Source organism: Otolemur garnettii, unplaced genomic scaffold (genome assembly GCF_000181295.1).
Source record: "Otolemur garnettii isolate 467f Iridium unplaced genomic scaffold, OtoGar3 scaffold00204, whole genome shotgun sequence".
Classification (NCBI taxonomy): Eukaryota; Metazoa; Chordata; class Mammalia; order Primates; family Galagidae; genus Otolemur; species Otolemur garnettii.
Window position 1 is genome coordinate 988,236 of NW_003852599.1, and position 19,719 is coordinate 1,007,954.

General features: G+C 51.5%; 1 protein-coding gene across 1 annotated transcript in view; it reads right to left on the reverse strand.

Moving 5' to 3' along the window:
- TRIM62 (tripartite motif containing 62) overlaps positions 1-18,486 on the reverse strand; it is a 30,048-nt gene extending 11,562 nt beyond the window's left edge. Inside the window, exons 1-3 of the mRNA XM_012812373.2 lie at positions 18,079-18,486; positions 5,376-5,471; positions 825-1,081 (exon numbers count right to left, since the gene is read on the reverse strand). Of these exons, the coding sequence (XP_012667827.1) occupies positions 825-1,081; positions 5,376-5,471; positions 18,079-18,486 (761 nt within the window). The remainder of the gene's footprint in view (positions 1-824; positions 1,082-5,375; positions 5,472-18,078) is intronic.
- Positions 18,487-19,719: the final 1,233 nt, after the last annotated feature.

Genomic DNA, 19,719 nt, shown 5'->3' on the forward strand with positions numbered 1-19,719 from the left:
TGGCGCCTGTGGCTCAAGCGGCCGAGGTGCCAGCCACATACACCTAAGGTGGCGGGTTCGAATCCAGCCCGGGCCCGCCAAACAACAATGATGGCAAAAAAAAAAAAATAGCCGGGCGTTGTGGCAGGCACCTGTGGTCCCAGCTACTTGGGAGGCAGAGGCAGGAGACTCACTTGAGCCCAGGAGTTAAAGATTGCTGTGAGCTGTGATGCCACAGCACTCTACCTGGGGGGCAGCTTGAGGCTCTGTCTCAAAGTAGCTGAAATCGCACAGGCGGAATAGAAGTCAGACTTCACAGTTGAGATTTCTGTATATTCTGTTCCAATTGACTGGAATGTTCCTCCACTCTACTCCTGGGCTTCTCCTGATGCGTCCTTCAAAATTGAGGGACACGTGAAAGCTGTCCAGATACATGGCTGGGCCTTCACCAGTGATTTGCCTCTGAATGTGATAGTGGAAATGGACTGAAAGCCTGAAACTGTGTGAGGAGTGCTGTCTACCAGAAACAAACATGTTATGCCCTAAATTTATTTTATTCTCTAAATTTCAACCCTTTGACTTCTAAGAACATCTGATTCAGATAATCTCATGTTATTCTTTGTATTGAGCAAAAATTGAGAAGTGCCCAATATTTGCCAATGAGAAAAAGAAATCTTCGTATACTTCCACCTTTAATAAAGTTGAAGAGATACCAAAAAAAATTAATGAAGATGTAAATGAATGAATTCTCTGCTAATGACTTCATCTACCTCCACTCCCACCACTCTGCACAGGTCAGGGAGGGGACACCCATTTGGGGAAGATCCCGGGCAGGGAGCACTTACCGTTCAGACAAGGAGGCCACCCCGGCCAGGAAGGTGTGGCGGTCGGTTTCGGCCAGCCGCTCCTGCAGGATCTGCGTCCCCTCCTGCACCTTGCGCAGCTGCTGGCTGTAGCGCTGGACTTTCTGCTCGATGTCCGTCAGTGTGCGGGCTGTGTCTGCCTCTAGCTCCTCCAGCATAGCCTTCTGCCTCTCGCGCAGCAGCCGGTGCAGGCGCTCGAAGGCCTCGCCGATGGTGGTCCGCAGGCTCTTGGTGGAAGACTGGGGGGGGGGACAGTCATCAGGGGTTATGGTGGGGTTGAGAAGGGGGAAGGCACTGATGGGGTGCTCCGTGGGTGAGAGGAAAAAACTGAGAGCCTTGATGGGCAAAAAGGGAAGAGCAGGAAAGGGCAGCTTGGTGGCATGTGCAAAGGTATGAGGGTCTGGAAGGATTGGCATGGCTAGGGATAGCAAACAGCTCTATGAGGCCCCTTAGAAGGCTGACAAAATGGTCCAGGTGAGAACGATGAGGCTTGAACTAAGAGTGCAGCAGTGATGGTGAGAGAGATAGTTTGAAAGACATCTATGGGCAGCCTCTTTGGCTCTGGCTGTGGATTGGCTGCAGGAGAGAAAGGAGCTGAGGATAACGGCCAGATTTTTGGCATGGGGGTAGGAGAGATAGGGGAGCTGGGGAGAGAGGTAGGGGCAGGGATAAAATACTGAGTTCAGTCTGGAATGTAGTGATGTCTTTCTTTTAAAAAAATCACTCATGGGGCTCCAGGGAGAATGACAAGATCACAGATGTCAGGAGCTTTAAAACGTGCAACACGCTGGGGAAATGGTGGTGGTCATTCACCCTGTCCTGTCAGCCCTAAGGCTCTCTGGCTAAGGAATATGGTCTTAGGGCCATGATGGAAGAGGTAAGTGTGGACTTGCGTGATTCTTTCTGTCCCCAGAGGCACTGTGAGGCCAGGAAGGGGTGAAGTGCTGAAGGGCACAGGTTCTGTGCCTCTCAGCTGGGGCAATGGTCCTAGCTCTGGGTTTCTAGCTGTAGAAGCCTCAGTTGCCTAAGGTGTATGAATTTTAGTTTTCTTATCTGTGAAAGGGGTAACAAAAATGACATTGCAGGGTTGTGGTGAAGATGAAATAGGGGATGTTCACAAAATGTGAGACACAGTCCAAGGGGCAGAGAAAGGGCCTGCTTATTGAAAAGTTCAATTCTAATGGCGTGTCCTAGAAGTTTTCATTGAGAGATGGTTTCTGAGCGGGCGGCCGAGGGATGGATTGGCAGGACGTCAGCTGGGGCTGGTGAAGCAGGCAAAGGGAACAATGTGAGTAGAGTCAGGATGACATTGGGTACAGAAGTGTGGCCAGGCTGCAGCAGCATGTGGGGCCTGCCTCTGCAATTTGACTTTGTGGGATTCTGGCTGGGAGTTCATGGAGTCAGAAACCCCACTGTGTTCAGTGCCCAGGGCTCTGTGGGAGGCTTGACAAAGGCTCAATTAGGGCCTGTTCCCTCCTCACACGGCTGCTGGCCTGCAGGAAGAACTGCTGGCGGAGAGCCAGCCTCCCAGCGCATGCCCACCCAGGACGCCAGGCAGACAAAGAGGGGGCGGAGGGGAGGCTGCAGTGGCCTCCCCAGCTCTCACACGGGAAGGGCTGAGGCTCCAGAATGACCCATTGCTGATGGGGAAGATGGGTCTGTCCTCCCCATGCCACTTACACTGCCCTCCAAAGGCCTCCAGGCCACACAGCCACCACTCTGGTTCCTTCCAGGCCACTATGCTGCAGCATGGCCACTGGCCGCCCTCTACTAACTGGAAGTTCTGCTTTGCCTCCCATCTCTGCGGCTACTGCCTCTCTCCCACCTATGTCCCTCTTGGCTCATCCAGGCCAGATCCTCCCACTCTCACCCTTCACGCTTCCCCCATCTTCAACTCCCACTGTTGTGAGGATGGCTGCCAAGTCTGTACAGACGCCTTGGATGTCTCTGGAGTGCCACGCCCATTTCCCAGCTGTCTCCCCAACATGTCATCATGGTCCTCGAAGGTCCCTTCAACTCACTTGGTCCACAAATCAACTCCTGCCTTTGCCAACAAATTCACCGCCAGAGTGATCTTCCAAAGTGCAGGCTGGGTTACAGCCAATTCCATGTTTAGGAACCTTCTTCAGCTCCTTGATGACTATAAAATGATAAGTCCTTAGCCTGGCATTCAAGGCTCTTTTCAACATGATTCTAGTTTAGCTCCCTAGTGCCAATGCATTGCAATTCCACCTGCCTAGAATGACCCTTCACCCAAACCCTTTATTCACCTGGTAAATTCTCACTCATCTTGCAAGACCCAGCATGAAAGCTACCTTCTCTAATTTTGGGGAGGAGTCAGATATTCCTAGAGCCTTTTGCAAATACTCTTAATACAGTATCCCACATTTTATGTCTCACTGGCTAGTGAGTGGGAATGATATCTTCCTTAGCCAGGCAATTCCATGCCTGTCCCAGGGCCTAGCACAAGACTAGCAGCCAGGAGCTTCTTGATGGACAAGGGAGGGAGGGAGGGAGGGGAAGGGTCCTGCCCAAGATTGCACCAGAGAGCTGAGCGCAAGCTCCATCTTCTTTTCAGGCTGGATGTTTAGTGTATCTAGGATGAGAGATGATGAGTAGGGAAAGAGGCTGAGGCAGGAGAGGGCAGCTCAGAAATGGAACATCAGAGTGACAGCCACCCTAGGAGCCTCAAGCATGCCTTGAATGTGTTCTGATGACCTACCGGGCCTGCTGACCACAAAGCCATAGCTCTTGATGGGAACATCGGGGGGACACCCTGGTACAAGACTGATGGAACTGGATAGTAAGCTCCCAATATGCCACTTACTAGCTGTGGAGCTTCAGGCTGGCTCTTCGACCTCTCTGTGTCTCAGTTTCCGTGCTGATAAAATTGGGATAATAAGAGTTCCTTTTCAAAATTATTTTTTTCCTTTTCACTGTTTTGTTCTACAAACACTTATTGTGTGCCAGACACTGTGCTAGGTTTTAGGGAGTCCTATTGTTGCAGAGGTGACATTCTGCGGCGTTCAGTAAGACAATGATGGGAAAACACAACCCTCAGTGTGGAGAAAATTCTGTTCAACTGCCCTGCACTATTTACTCTAGTTCTTTCTAGGGAAAACCCCCTCTCCGTGAAGCAGCCCCCACCCCAGCCCACCACATCCCTTAGAACACCCTGGGGCCTGGAGAAGCTGGGGCCCTTTCAGAAAAATACCCTGCCAAGAATGTGTCACTAGGGCGAACCAAGAAAAACACAGGGCCATCAGAGGGAGATCAGAAAGGCCCTCAGGCCGGGCCATTGGAGGGGCAGGCGCCTTAAGAAAATGGAGTCAGGCACCAGGTGAAATACGACCTCCAAAGCATCCATAGGCATTTCTTGTATAAACATCCCAGTCCAGACAGGAAGCAGGGCTGAGGGAACTGGAGGAGGAGGTGGCCCCATAGGACCCCCCAGAGGCAGACAGATGGACAGGAAAGCGGGGGAGGAAGAGGTCAGTGGAGAAAAACAATGGGGGGTGGAGAGAGAAGAGAATGCTTCTGGGGAGAAGAAACAGACCCCAATATTCCAATTCCCCTCACCCAGATAGAAGCTTCCATTTGCTTCTCATCACCTGAGAGGTACAGAATCACCAGACAGATGGGGAAATTGAGGCTGTGGGAAGCAATTAAGCCAGAGTCCTGTGGCTGTTTCTTATCTGCCACCCACTGAGGGTCCTACCCAGAGGCACTCTGGAATGTTCTGTGAAGAAATGTTTGTCATGACCTTCCTGAGACCCCACAGCAGGTTGGTGGCCAAGCTGGGGCACAGATTTGGATTTCCAATGGCCTCTCTAGGCCCCAGGATGACCTCTGGGTGCCCTGAGCATTCCTGAAGCTCTACTCCAGCTCCTGCTAATAGAGTGAGCCAGCTCGGTGTCACCCTGGACTTCAGGGTCCACAGAGCTGCAGCTGAGGACTCTGTCACACTCCCACCAACCCTGAAGTCTCCACTGTACAGATGGGAAGACAAGGGCCCGGAAAGTATGCAATTCATCTGAAGTCACACAGTGAGTTAGTAACAGGATCAGAAACCACATCCTTCCTCTCAATACAAGGAAAATCCCCACAAACCATTGTATACAGCCTGCAGGGTCTGCTAGGAACTGGGCCTAAGATGAGATGATACCAAGGCTGGGCCACAAACTATCAGAAGGGCTTCCCGGAAGGCTCAGGGTTGGCTCCTCCCGCAAGGGGCGTTTTAAATTAGGGGAGAGGAAAAAGAGACTGGGTACATTCTCCCAGCCCTTCAAGACGCCAGGGGTTGCTGGAGAGGCCCTGGTCCCAGCCGAACTGACACCCAAAGTGGAAAGGAAGAAGTAGTCCCATCCTGAATCTAGGTAACAACCCAAACCTTTGCCCTCAGTCCGGTGAAGGTGGATCCTGCCCACTTAACCTACATGGAAGACCCACCCTCGGTCCCTCGAAGACCCCCCTTCTTCCAGACTGTCCCCGCCCCACCCCTGTGGGTCCGCACCGGCACTGCACCAGCCTCACCTTGGTCTCGGCCAGCTGTCGCTTGAGCAGCTGTAGCGCCTCCGTGTGCTCCCGCTCGCTGTCCTGAAGGCCCTGAAGCTGCTCCTTCAGCTCCCTCTGAAACATACACAGGGTGGTGATGGGGGTGCAGGCTGCAGCTGGCTTCGGCATCTCATGGTAATGAAGAGTCCAGCCTTGACCACTGCGGGGTGCAGGAGTGTCCTGACTCTGTCCTCTTACCTCCCCCCCTTCCCCAACACTTGCCACCTGTCACAGTTGTACCACCACCGAGTCCCATAGGGTCTATCTCCTAAGTACCTGCAGGATACATCCCCATCTTTCATCCAATGTTTGCAACAGCCTCCTCTCTGGCCATCCCAGAAGCCTCTGGTCTCCCTGCACATTAACTGCCCCCTGCCCCCCATACCTCCTTCACTTGGCCTCTGGCTCCCTGCTTAGAATCCTCTGATGAGAACCAAGGGTGGACCACAGACCACCACTGCAGATTAACTGCCTACATTCTCTGAGTGTTTATGGGGGCTAAATGCTGCTCTGGGTCCTCTGCTTGTATTAATTCATTTGAGCCTCTTATTAACCCTAAGGTAGGCACTATTATTATTCCCATTTTCCTGATGGTGAAAAGGGTACAAGGAGATCAAAAAACTGGCCCAAAGCATACAGCTATGCATGTAAGGGTAAGGCCAGAATTGGAACTCAGGCAGCCTAGTTCTGGGGACCTTGAGCATGATGCCAGGTGATATGTTTTCTACAACCATGACGTCCGTGGTGAACCATGAAGTCCGTGGTGAACCATGAATTTACTGTAGACAAGATAACATTTTAAATAAAAGCAGGATCAGTATTACTGATTTTTTTTTTCTTTGCCTCGGGTTCCAGTATGGTTCACAGGACATTGCTATTGACCTTGTCCTTGTTTAAAATGTTAATATTTTATTCATTGTGAATGTTTTGCTTTTATTTTGATTTAAGAAATATTGCATCAAATACTCTCAATTACTGAATTTTGGGGGGCACTTGCTTCAATATTGGGCCTCCCTTATCTTGTCCTAGGCCCACCTCTGTCTCCTGCATCCTCCCCTCTCACTCCCACCAGCCGGCGTGACCTTCTCCCTGTCCATCCACCACACTGAGCTTCTTCCAGCCTTAAGATTTTGCACTTGTGATCTCCTCGGGCTGGTACCCTCCACTCTCAAGAGTTTTCTCACAGTGGCTCCTTTGTATCACTAGCTGATCAGCTCAGATGCCATCTCACCAAAGAGTCTTGCCTGAGCCCCCCAGATACAGTGGCACCTCTTGACACCTTCTGTCACACACATTGATTCAGGGTCTTCATAGCACCTTGTGCTGTCTGAAATGACCTGAGCTGTTTATCTGACTGTGATTGTTGCTTCTCACTTGCACTAGAATGTGAGTTTCCTGAGAGCAGGAATCCTGTCTGGCTTATTCCCAGCTACATCCCCAGAGCCTAGAACAGTGTCTAGCATCAGCAGAGCCTCGGTAATTATTTGTCAGATAATAAATAGGATGTGGAGGTGGGGGCTCCCAACACAGGGCCCAGCTGTCTGTACTTACAGGGAATCTAACCCACCGTATCATAGCTAGTTGTTCTCCTGTCTGGCCCCCTCTTTCCCCATATTAACCTATAAGTCCTCCAGCACAGTTGTCACTGCTCCCTTTCTGTGCCCCACACCCAGCCTGGCACTGACATAGGGCTCAAGGAAGCAGGAAGCCTGCCATGTGAATTAATTTCCTGGAAAGAGCCTCTGAGTTCTCCAGTCAGCCTGGGCTGTGAGTGGTGCCTGGAAGACTGACTTATCCATTCACATTCAGCTCCCTCCCACTCATTCGGCATGTCAGAGCAGGGAAGATCCTCAGAAAATGTCTAAGTTCAACTAATTTTACAGACCAGGTAGCAACATGGGCAAATGGTCATGATAACATGCTAAGGGAAGAATGCCTAAAACAAAATGATCTTTGTTTACTATTGCTTATTCATTCAGCAGATGTTTATTGAGAAACTACTATGTATGGGCCCTGGTGACATACTGGGGGATACTGCAGAGAGCAAGATGTCCAGACACACAGATGGCCTAGTCTAGTCCAGTGGGGGAAACAGACAACAAGGAAAATAATAACAGTGTGAGATGATTGCCAATATGGTTTGTGCTCTAGAGAAAATAAAGCATCCTATTTTCTATTCTGTGGGATGTGGAAGTGAGGGTGGGGCTTTAAGTAGGGTGGTCAAGGAAGGCTTCTCTTAGGAGGTAACACCAGAGATGACAGTGGAAGGATGAAGAATAGCCAGCTATGAAAAACAAGGGAAGATAGAAAAATGGGAGCAGCTTGTTCTGCGAGAGTAGAGAGCTTGCAGACACAATGGGTGGAACTCCGGCAGCCATCTCGGGCCATGAAGCAACTGTAAAGACAGATGACACAAGCTGGAATGAGAAGAGTAGAAGGAAGAGGAAGGGGAAACTGGGTCCCTGATGCCTGGGGCTGCCACACCATCATTAGACTCAGTAATATGATAGGAAGATGGCTCTCTAGGGGGGAAAAAAAAAGCCATGGCAGTGTCAGTTGCCAATTGCCAAGGTGTAAATGCTCCTTCCAAAGTGGGTTTCAAGCTATCATTGTGAGGTCACTGGATACAAAGTTGAGAAGAAATGTGCACAATACTCTGAGCTGGTGCAGCTGCGTCTAGCACACCAAGTCATTTCCTATAGACTTGCTTTACAAGAGAGAGAAATACACCCCCATCTAATTTCAGCTACTTTCACCAGGTCTCTATTACCAGAAGATGAAAGTCATCCCTAACGGATCCACGTGTAGCTGGGTCCTTGGAGCAGATGAATCTTTGCCTAGGAGTGCAGAAAGATCAGTCCTCAGGTCCTCCCAATGGCCTTGGGACTATGCACTTGGGACATGGTGTGGCTGAGATGCAGTTGTTTGAGGAGATGGGAGAGTGCTATAATTCTCCCCCTTGGTGGTCCCTGTGGGTCTGCATAGGACCTAGCCACCCAGGCAGCTCTTCTGTATTTCTGAGAAATCACCCTGCAAGGAGCATTCCTTACATTGCTCGGTGTGATTGGAGGGACTTGGACAAATTCCTCTCTGATTGTGGAGCCAGGGAACAAGAAGAGTTGGCTTGGTCACGGGGTCCAATGGAATACTCATTGGCCCATTAGACAAACATGTGCTGAGGCCTCTGTGGGCCTCATGGAACATAGTGTCAGGGATGGGGACAGGGATAAGGGACAAGTTCCAACCCATAATACCAATGCGCATGAGCTGGGGAGACAGACACAGACACTTACATCACTTAGTGATGAACATTGGGACAGTGTTAGGGGGCCCCAAACTTGCTCCTCCTCCTATGTTTCCCATCTCGGTGAAGCATACCCCCAGTCTCCCCACTGCCATCCGAGCCAGAAACCTGGGAGTCAACCTTGATGCCTCCTGCCCTCAAACCAATCCAATCAGTCATCAGGTCTGTTCTGGAATTTGTTCTCTCCTCTCTATATCCACTGCCCCTGGGTCATCACTTCTTCTCTGGACTGTGGCCCATAGGCTCCCTGCTGCCCTTGTACTCTTCCACTGCTCCAAGCACCCTATAAGGCAGCTGCAGTGATCGTTCTAAAGAGCACACTTGCAAAGGCTCCCCACCTTTCTTAGCTGCAGGATTTCCATGTTGTCTAGGAAGAAAAGCACAGAATCTTAGGGTGGCATTCTCGGCTCTTTATCACTAGCCCCAAACTCCTCTACTCTTATCTCTTGGTCCAGACTTGTGCTGTCTAATATGGTAGCCACTAGCTACATATGGATATTTAAGTTACAATTAATTAAAATGAAATAAAATTGAAAATTCAGCTCCTTTATTGCACTGGCCGCATTTCACGTGCTCAGTAGCCACATGTGACTAATGGCTACTGTATGTATCAGACGTGCAGCTGCAGAACTCTGCCTCACCCCAGAGACTTCCAGTGGACAGCACTAATCTAGTCATGCTAAGCGTCATGCAGCACCCTCCTCCAGGCCTTTGCATGTGCTGTGCCCTCTGTCTGGAACGCTCACCCACACATTCTTCCCCACTTGTTGGACTCCTACTCATCTCTTAAGATCCAGATCAAATGTCACCTTCCCTGGGAATCCATATCCCAAACTCCCCACGTTGCCACCGGACATTCCTCTGTGTGCACAGTGCCCCACTCTTGTACCCAAGGTTACCTGTCAGTCTCCCCTACTAGACTGTGGGCTCTTGAGGGCAGGGACAGTAGGGAGAGGTTCATACTCTCAGTACCTAGGACAGGGCCAGGTGCAGCAGCAGCCTCTGTAAGAGTTTGCAGGATGAGCCTACCCAGGGAAGAGCTGGGGCTGGGTCAGAGCTCACCTCTGCAAGGGTGGGAGGGGAGAGAGGGCCCCGGCAGGGAGCTGTCCCTAGCAGGGCTAGGCACAGAGCCTGTGGAAACAGCTAACTTAGGAAAAACAAACCTTAGAGCCCACAAGTCAGGACGTAGGAGGCAGCCTGAGCTCTGTGTCATCCTCCACCACACTGATCTCCTAACAGGGCTGGAGTCAGCCAGGGAGGCTCTGCTACCCACTAGCTGTGTGATCCTGTGACGTCGCTTAATCTCTCCATGCCCAGTCCCTCCTCTGTGAGATGGGGTAATCATCCCTCCTAGGTTGGGTTTAGCCTCCTGGAGCACAGAGCCTGGCACACGCTGGGTGCTTGGGAGACAAAGCAGTCACCATGTCTCATGTCAGGCTCCCCAGTCATTCCTTCAGGTCCCCACCACTCACGGTGTCCAGGCGTTCCCAACCTGCATGCACCTCCTCAGATAGCCAGAGCAGGATGGGGCCAGAGGGACCATCTGGTCCAACCTCTTGAAATGCCAGAACAGGAAACACAGGTTCAAGGAAAGGGACCTACTGGCCCATGGCCACACAGCTTGATGGAGGAAGACAAACTGGAAATTTTACTGCCAGCAGTAAGAGGTCAGACAGGAAACAGGAACCTGTTGATAAACTTCCAAGTGACAGAGTGAACCCCAAGGAAGGACACTGGTGATGGCAGAGGCTCAGAAGCCGAGGGGGTGGGGGACACTATGGTTTGGGTTTGAATTTCACTAGGCATCTGGTTATCTACTCCTCACAACAATCCACAAAGTTAGTACCTTTATTACTTCCATCTCGCAGAGAGGGCGACTGAGGCTCAGAGAGGTTAAGCAGCTTGCTTAAGGTCACACAGCTAGTAAGGGGCAGAGGTAAAGCTCTCAGTGACTTCAAAAATCCATGTGCAAAACCTCTCTGCCTCCTGCTCAGTTCAATGCAGCAGTGATTTCTGAGCCCCCACCGAGCATCAGGCTTTGTGCTGGCCACTCTGGGGCTACAGACATGGTCCTTGCCCTCAAAGAGTTTGAGTTAGTCAAGGGGGCAAACTCAAATAAGTAGGATACAAGAGAGAACAGGACAAACCATGGAGGGCCTGCTTAGGATCCAGTGCCACTGTCACCATTTGGCTGTGCTTGTGATACCTTCTCTCCACCTCAATTTCCAAATCTATTAAGTGAGATGATAATAAGCACCTGCCCTACAGGGCTGCTATGAGGATTAAATGACTTAATTCATGACCTGACACGATGTACAGGGTAAGCTCAATCCATCTTAGCTGTAGTCATTATCATCATCATAATCATATCTGATATAGGGACTCAGAACTGGGGAGCTTCAAGGGCAGAGTTTATTTCTGATGGAAGAGCCAGGTAAGATGATGGGCAGGGCTCTTGCAAGTCTCCAGGATGGGTCAGGGCATTGCAGGTGGGGAGAACTAGTTGGACAGGGGCACACCTGCTGTGTTCAGGAAGTGGGGGCAGTCAGGGATGGCTATAGCTGGGCATATGACAGGTGGCATCATAAGCTGGAAAGGCCAGTTGGGGCAGCCTTGAATGTCAGCCTGGGAGAGGTGAACTCTACAGGGCCCCATCAGAGCTGGGGCAGGGCAGGATGAGAGGACTAGGGAGGACACACCTCAGAGGCAGAACCACAGCTCTCTGCCCTTACTGCCAGGAGTCACATGCAGCCTGAGCATAGATTATGCAAATATACCAGCTGTGAGGGTCTGGGCCTCCCACTGGTTTAAAGAGGCCAGGACACCAAGGCCAGACGTCCCCTCCTTTAAGGCTACCCCTCTCCCCAGCCCAGGAGACAAAATTGCTGTGGAAAGCCACCTTAGCTCTGATTCAGGGACCCTTTTTGTCCCAGTGGAGACAGCATAAACCCTGGAGTCAGAAAAGCCTGAATATAAATCCTAACTACACGACCTTGGGCAAATCACTTCCCCTCTCAGGGCCTACCTCCCAGAGTCTCATCAGTAACAGGGGGATAAGAGCTTCACAGGGTTTGGTGAGGGCTAAATGAGATGGCACCTGGGACAGGGCATAGTGCTGGCACCAAGTAGGTACTCAAACTTCTCCTCTTCATGTCTGATTCTGCTCTCTCTCATCCAAGGATGCCAGAAATCTGGAAATGGCAAACTGAACTTGCCTCAATCCTGCATGTGTGCTTAGAACCCGGCTGTTCCCACTCCTCCCAGCAGACTTGAGTCCTGTATCTCTGAGCCCTAGCCTTCCCTGTGGACTTGTGGGCTGCATAGTCTCTGGGAAGCTCCAGCTGCTCCCCGCCTCCAGGCTTTCCCTCAGTCCTCCCAGCACACTGCCCCTGAGTGTCCTGTCCTAAAGCAGATCTGAACCAGCCACATTCCCAGGGTGCCTGCATGTGTGTGTGCATGTGTGCACTCATGTGTGTGTATGTGTGCACATGCACACACAAAGGCACATGCACACTATCATAGAAGGCCCTTCCTGAGCTGGCCAAGCCTCACTTTCACATTCTTATCTCCCTGCTCCAGACCCTCCCCTTCAGCTATAAGAAACCACATGTGTTCATGTCCATGCCTGTCCCTGCTCAGACTCAGATAAGCTGAGTTCAAGTTCCAGCTTCAGGGACACTTAGTGGGTTTGTGACCTTAGGCACAGTTTCTGAGCCTCAGTTTCCTTGTTTGTAAAATGAAGCAATGAAACCTACTTCATAAAGATGTATGGGGAATAAATGAAAGAGAGAGAGCTTAAACCCTGTCCCTGGCACAGTCCGCACCCAGGTCATGGAGACTGCGTATTTTTATTCCCTCCCCCGTTCATAACGTCTTCTCTTTTGCGCCCAGCTGGAAACACTCAGCACATCCTTAGGACTCAGGTCAGCAGGGCAAGCCTCAGTCACGCAACCTGTCTGTTTATGGGCCTGTCTCCCAGAGCCACGGCAGGGCCAGGTCCCATGTGGCTCTCTCCTGGGCCCACGCAGGGCTTACCCTCAATTGTCACAGCAGGAGTATAGACTGAAGAAATGACTAAAGTCTGATTCTGAGATGGAACCCACCTCTCAACCCTCCATATCCACCCTGAGTGTCTAAGCAGAGTTCAAGGTCAAGAAGGTAAATGATGCTGTGAAAAGACCACTGGACTGAGAGTCAGGAGAGCTGAACTCTGGGCTAATCTTGAGCAAGCCAGTTTCCATCTGTAATATGAAGGGAAGGGTGGTCAGATGGCTTCTGAGGTCCCTCCCCATTTGGATGGACCCAAGCAGTTGGGATGTGGGAGGAGGGTGAGTTCTGAGTCAGAAAGACCAGTTTGGATCCTATCTCTTCTTCCTACTTGCAGGGTGACCTTGGGAGAGTTACCAAATCTCTCAGCCTCAATGTCTTCATCTGTGAAGCAGTGCTGATCCCCCTCACAGTCAGGGAGCAGGGAAAATAAAAAAGGCTCCTATGGGGATCAAATGCCCTTAGCACAGTACCTGGCACATGGTAAGTGCCCAATAATTTGCTTTATGCCCCCAAACTTTGCCTCTTATGTTTATTCTGTCATTATTATTCTCTATCAGATCTTTTTCATTCTATAAAATAAACATCTTGGGGCCCTCAACTTTACCACTGAGTTTCTAGACTGTGGTCTGTACCAGGCCCAGGTGTCTCGGCCACCCCTGTGAAGGGGGAAGTGGACATGCCAGCAGCCAGCCCTGGGTTTGATGCACAACCCAGTAATCTCCCTATCCACGGCACAAAATAAAGTGCCTTTGCATCTGTCATCTCTCTCTCTCCCTCTTTACACATAAAGCAAGAAGTCTCGCTCTTACTTCCATTTCCCAGAGTGGGTAAAAGGGAAAGAGAAGGCCATACCTTCCACTCAGCTGGAAAAAGCCAGAGCCAAGATTTGAACCCAGTCCCCTATCCCTGTTCTCTCCTCGGGTGGCATCTATGGATCACCATACTCAGCTTGCCAGGGCTCCTGTCTAAGGCTGATCCACCACTGTCCTTGTTGGCAAGAAGGAGGCCTTGGGAAAGGCTCCAATGATCACATGAGTCACGGAGGGGGTGGCTGAGACTGAATCGGATCCCCTCTCTGGGGGGTTAGGAACCTGAGATGGCCGGAGAGCCGGATGACACGCCTGACCATGATGACATACCAGCCACCTGCCCTCAGGGCGTCAGCTGGCATGGACAGACTGCTTCCTTCCCCTAGCCCTGTGCTGAGTGCTCTCAGTACAAAGACAGGCAGGGTGTGTGGGAGACAATTACCCCATGCTCAGGGGCTGTATGTGGCCCAGTCAGACTGGCTTCAAATTTTGGCCCTGCCATTTGCCAGCTGGGTGACCAAACAAGTCACTTAATTTCTCTGAGTCTCAGTTTCCTCATCTGTAGATGGAATAAATAACAATACCCACCTGGCAGGGTGCTATGAAGATGGAACGAGGTAATACAAGAAAAGCTGTTAGCACAGCTAGGGATCAATGAGTTCTGGCTGAGAATCCCCAAACCCTTTGAAGATGGGGGTCCCTTCCCTCCCCTTTGCTCCCAGCACTCAGCAGTGGGGTTGGGGGGAAAAGACACCAACACACATACACACACTTACACACATATGCATATTACATAAACATTCTTAGAATTACAGAGTAATCCCAGCCATGTTTATTCATGGGGTGGGATTATGGGAGACTTTAGCTTTTATGATACAGAGTTCTGCTTCTTGTGTTACCTTTATAATCAGAATAAACAAATATATCTAAAACTTGTGTGCATGTTGTGCCAGGCAGAGTACTAGGTTCATCTGACAGAGTATCCCTAGCCCTTACAACATCCTTCCTGGGAATGTCATATTATTCCCATGTTATAGATGAGTACTTGGAAGCTTAGAGAAATGAAATGACATGACCAGGGACACAAAGCATGACCCCGGAAATGGATTCTGGAGTACAAAGCCCTTCTGCTTGGCAGGTCAGGGAAAGCTTCACAGAGGAGGTGATATTTGAGCTGAATCTTGAAACTTGAGTAGGCTTTGTCTAGGTAAGTGTTCTCAACCATGGGTGATTTCATCTCAGGAGACATCTGTTGATGTTTACAGACACTTTTTTGTTGTCATAATGGGGGTGGGGGGGCGGTGCTACTGGTATTTAGTAGTAGAGGCCAGGGATGCTGCTAAACTTTTGACGATGTATAACAGCCCCGAGTAGCACTTACCCGGCACCAAATGTCAATAGTAGTGAGCATGATGTAATGTAGTATAGCTGTCACTTGCTAAGTGCTCCTTTGTGCCAAGTGCAGTACTAAATCCTTATAAACATTTAATGCTAACCTCATTACTTCCATGCTATCAATGAAGGACCCAAGGTCAGGGATGGCAAAAAAGTAACTTTCCTAAGATCACACAGTCAGTAAATGGTAGAGCCAGGATTGGAGCTGACTATGGAGCCAGAGCTTTTAATCATTCTGCTTTGCTATCTCCAGGATTTATAATAAATGTAAAAGCTCCAGGCCAACTGTTAGGTAAGGTATCCGGGGACTCAGGCTGAGTGTAGGCCTGGCCTCCTCTGGCTTTGAGGCCTTAGACAAGTCCCCTCCCTTCCTCCTCTCCATTGCGTCCCCATCTGTCTAGTGAGCGTTACACCAGATGATCTCCAAGGCCCTGCCAGCTCTGAGTCTGTAATTCTCCAGGAGAGGAGTTCAAGTGAATGTTCTAGCAGCCACCAGCTGCTGGGAGAGGAGGTGATGTGTGAGGGAGGGTCCAACCTCATGGCCAGGGAAGAAACGGCTATTGAGCCATGCTTTCCCAGGAGGAGGAAGAGGCAGGCAGGGACAGAGGGTGGCTTGAACCTTACCCAAGCACGTATCCTCTCCAGGGGGAGATAGGTTTCTCTGATATCATCTTGCCAAGCTCATAGGAGACCCAAAGCAAAGCCTCCTTCTCAGGCCAGAGAGGCAGGTCTGGGCATCCACCCACCTGGGCACATGAGCTCTGACAGGTAGGAGAAAGGATGGGAATGTGTGTTGTCTCAGCCCTTACTGCAGTGGTTCTCAACCTTCCTAACGTCTCCTAATGCTGTGGCCCTTTAATACAGTTAACTCCTCATGTTGTGGCAACCCCCAACCATAAAATTATTTTCGTTGCTACTTCATAACTGTAATTTTGTTACTGTTATGAATCCTAATGTAAATATCTGATATGCAGGATGTATTTTCATTGTTACAAAGGGGTTGCAACCCACGGGTTGAGAACCGCTGCCTTACTGTGTAGCAGGAACCTCAAATAGTGGGTTCATCCCAGGTCAGCCTTAGGAAATTCCTGGTAGGAAGGAAGCATCCTGACCCCATCTTACAGATCTAGCATCAAAGTTTACATGAAGGGACTCAGCAAGGTGCATAGATAGTGCTTGATACAGGTGTAGAACCCAAGTTGGTCTGACCCAGGACAGTGCACTAGAGAGTAAACAAACGGCAATCCTGTTTTCCTTTTCACCCAAGAAAAGTGTTTCAATAATATTTGTAGACAACATATGTTCAATTTTTCCTGCATTCCCCAGGTTACAAAATGGAATACAAAGGCTCAAAGCACAATAATTCAGATTTCCCTGGTTTGCAGAAAGCACAAGGCTCTGAAGCCAAGGCTAGAAATTCAGACAGGGTGGGGAGAGGGTGAGTGGAGGGAGGGATCCAGACTGGGCTGTGCCCTCCAGCCCTGGCCCTCTCACTCTCTGGTAGTGTGGTGCTTGGTAAGACACATCACCTCTCCGGACTTCAGTTTCCACATCTATCCAATAAAGAGATGGCACAGATAGTTTCAGACAGTCCCTTCAAGCTCTCACAACTTGTACCCAATCCGATCAAAGGTTCTCTCTTCCTCCCTGCTTATATAACTTCACAGACGGGGAGATGGGGACACCAGCAGTGCCTAGCTCAGAGGGTTCTGGGGGTGGAGGCCCATTGCTGGCCACATGCAAGCTCCCGGAAGTATAGGCCCTTGCTCACCCTGTGACAGGTAGACAGGAAGGGGATCACTCATGGTTTCAGGATGAAAGAGACAGGGAGGGAGCAATAGTGAACATAGGCCATTTCTCCTCTGGCCCATGGGCATTTGCTGGGTATAGACCAACTCACAGAGGCTCCCATATGGAAGGGTCAAAGTAGTTATTTAGCTCCTGCTTAAGGATTTTAAGGGGCAGAGAGCTCATAATCTCCCAGTTAGATGACACTATTTTCATAAAATGATTGAGCCCAAACCATTCCGCTTCTAAACAGTCCACAGTCTGGGCCAGTTTAGACTAGGGTTAGTCGTTCATTCCATTTGGCAGGTGGAATTTGGGGAAGCCTTCACAAAGATGTTTGAGCAGGGCTTTGTGAGTTGAATAGGAGTTTGTCAGTGAAGACAACAAAGTGTAAGGGAGACCAATTAGAGTCCTAGGGTAACTATGCTCAGGTTTGTTTATCTGTACTGTTTCACTTAGTCTTTCAAGGTCGTGATGTAGGTGATCGAGCCAAGGAGGTCATTAACACCCACCACCCACCCTCAGACTCCTAAAAGTCTGCTTCCCACTTCGTGAATCACCTCACAGCTGGGCCTTATTCTCGAAATTTTGAATCTTCAAGTCCTGGCACCATCCTTAAACAGCCCCTACTCTGGTTTAAATTCAAAATTATTTAAAATGACCCCAATCCATCCCTGACGCTCACCGTCTTCCCACCCTGTCTGGGCTTGATCCCAGGCTTAATCCGTTATATACCCTGGCCTAACCCTCCACACCCTAATAGGCCTTCTCAGCAGTTTGCCACCCTAAGGAAGACTCCTCTCTTAGGTTTAATCTTCACCTGCCCAGCAGACTCTAGCACTGGTACTCCCACTTAGGTCGTGATGCATCCCTGATCCGGGCCGCCCCATCAGGACCCCAGCCTGCTAGATCTCAGCTACTAGGTGCAGTACAAATCTAACCACGCGGCCCCGCCCCCCGAGAGTGGCCCTGTCTTTGCCCACTTCTGACTGGTCTCCATTCAAAACCTTAGAACAGGCCAGTACCTGGTCCAGCCCTGCTATCACTTTTCCTCGCCGTTCCAGCCTCACCCTGGACCTCTTCCCAACCAAGTAGCCTCGCCTTATCCAAGTCTATCTCCGATACCGCCTGGCAGAGACTGACCGAGGCCCCGCCCCAAGACACCGCCCCTTGCCGCGGCCCCGCCCCACCCCTGCCCTGTATTAATTCTGATAGGGCCCTGACAGTGCCAGCGGCCCCGCCCCGTGACAGTTCTGACTGGGCCCTGCCCGCGGTCCAGCCCTGACCCCACCCCCAGCCGTCCCCGCCCCCGCCTCGGGCCGGCCCGGCAGCGCACCTGCAACTCCTCGAAGGCATCGTCAATGCCGGTGACCTGATGCTGCTCGTGCAGCGCGGGCTCGTCGCAGAAGAAGCAGAGCAGCGCGCGGTCTGTGAGGCAGAAGAGCTTGACCTTGTCGTGTGCCTGGCAGGGTCGCGCGGCTCTGCGCGCATTGAGGATGGCGTCCAGCGGGAAGGCGCTGTAGCGCTCCACGATGTTGGCCAGCTTGAGGCTGGGCGCGAGCGCGGGCTCGGCGAACGTGCGCCGGCACTCAGGGCAATCACGGGCGCCCTGCGCCTCCTGCCGCACCCAGTGCTCGGTGATGCAGCGGCGGCAGAAGTAGTGTTCGCAGCCCAGGCTCACCGGGTCTTGGTAGATGCTCAGGCAGATGGAGCACAGCAGCTCGTCCTTGAGGCTGCACGCCATGGCGCCAGGGGCGGAGAGGGGGGCCTGGGAGTCAGGGGGGCGGCTGAGATCGGGAGACGATGTCTGGGGCAGCTCCGAGGGACTGGCACTGGACGAAGCCCGCACAGGCAGGGTAGGAGGTGCCAGAGAAGGAAAGAGGTGCAGTCCAGGAGGAGAGTAATGCGAGGACGGGGCGCAGGGTAGAGACTACAGGGATGAGAGCCCAGGAGGGAGGTCTCGAGGTGGTAGAGAACCCAAAGCGATGGGTGCTGGAGGGATGGGGCCCCAGGCAAGGAGGTTTTAAGGGGCGGGACAGTCCGAAGGGGATGGGAGCTGGGAGACTGGGATCCAGGAGGAGATGGAGGCCTTGAGGGGGTCAAAATCCCAAGACGGGCGCCGTGGGGGGAGGGGGAGGGGCTGGGTTGGGGAATTCTGGGGGAGGGGGAAGCCAGGCGGAGTCGCACCACAGCTGTGCCCGGCAGAGAAGAGGCGGGGTGCCAGCCAGCCAGCTCAGCTGCCGATCCCTGCCACAAGCCCCGACTCGGTCCCTTACCCCCGCGGGCCCAGCAGCCACAGCTTGGGTCCAGCGCAGCCTCTCAACCCGGAACCAGCAGAATCCGAGCCGCCGGTGGCCTCGGCTCCCTCCCCGCCCCCGTGGGCGGGATCCACGCGACTCCGCCCCCGCAGCGGGCGGGGGAGGGGCGGGGCCTCCGGCCTATTGACCCCGGCTCCGCCTCCTCCATCCTCTGGCTAGCGGGGAAGCGAAACCCAGCTGTTCTTAGGGTCTGTACTTGAAACAGCATCCAGGGCTCGCTTAGGGTCTCCGCGGCAGGATGGAAATCGGACAGCAGATAATTTGAAAGAACAATGAATAAACTATGAGCATCTTTCTGTATCATCAGTTTGAAGGTTTAGGAGAAATAATATTTTGTATCAAACAAGAATATGTTGTGTAATCTGTATAGAATACAATTGTTGCACAGACAAATGTCCTGCTTGGTTAGAGCACATTCTAGGCCCTCGCACTCCTAAGCCCTGGAGTCCCATCATTTCTTCTTCACTAACTTAAGGAGCGCTTGGGGGAGAAGTTTGGAAAACCCTGGCGAAATGTCTGACCCAGGGGATTCTCTCCATTCGGCAGATGTTTCTGGAGTGCTCTCTGTGTGTGCGCGTGCGTGTGTGTGCGTGTGTTCGTGCGCGGGTGCGTGTTAAGGGGGGCGTGGAGCAGGAGCGGGGGAGAGAGAGAAAGTAACA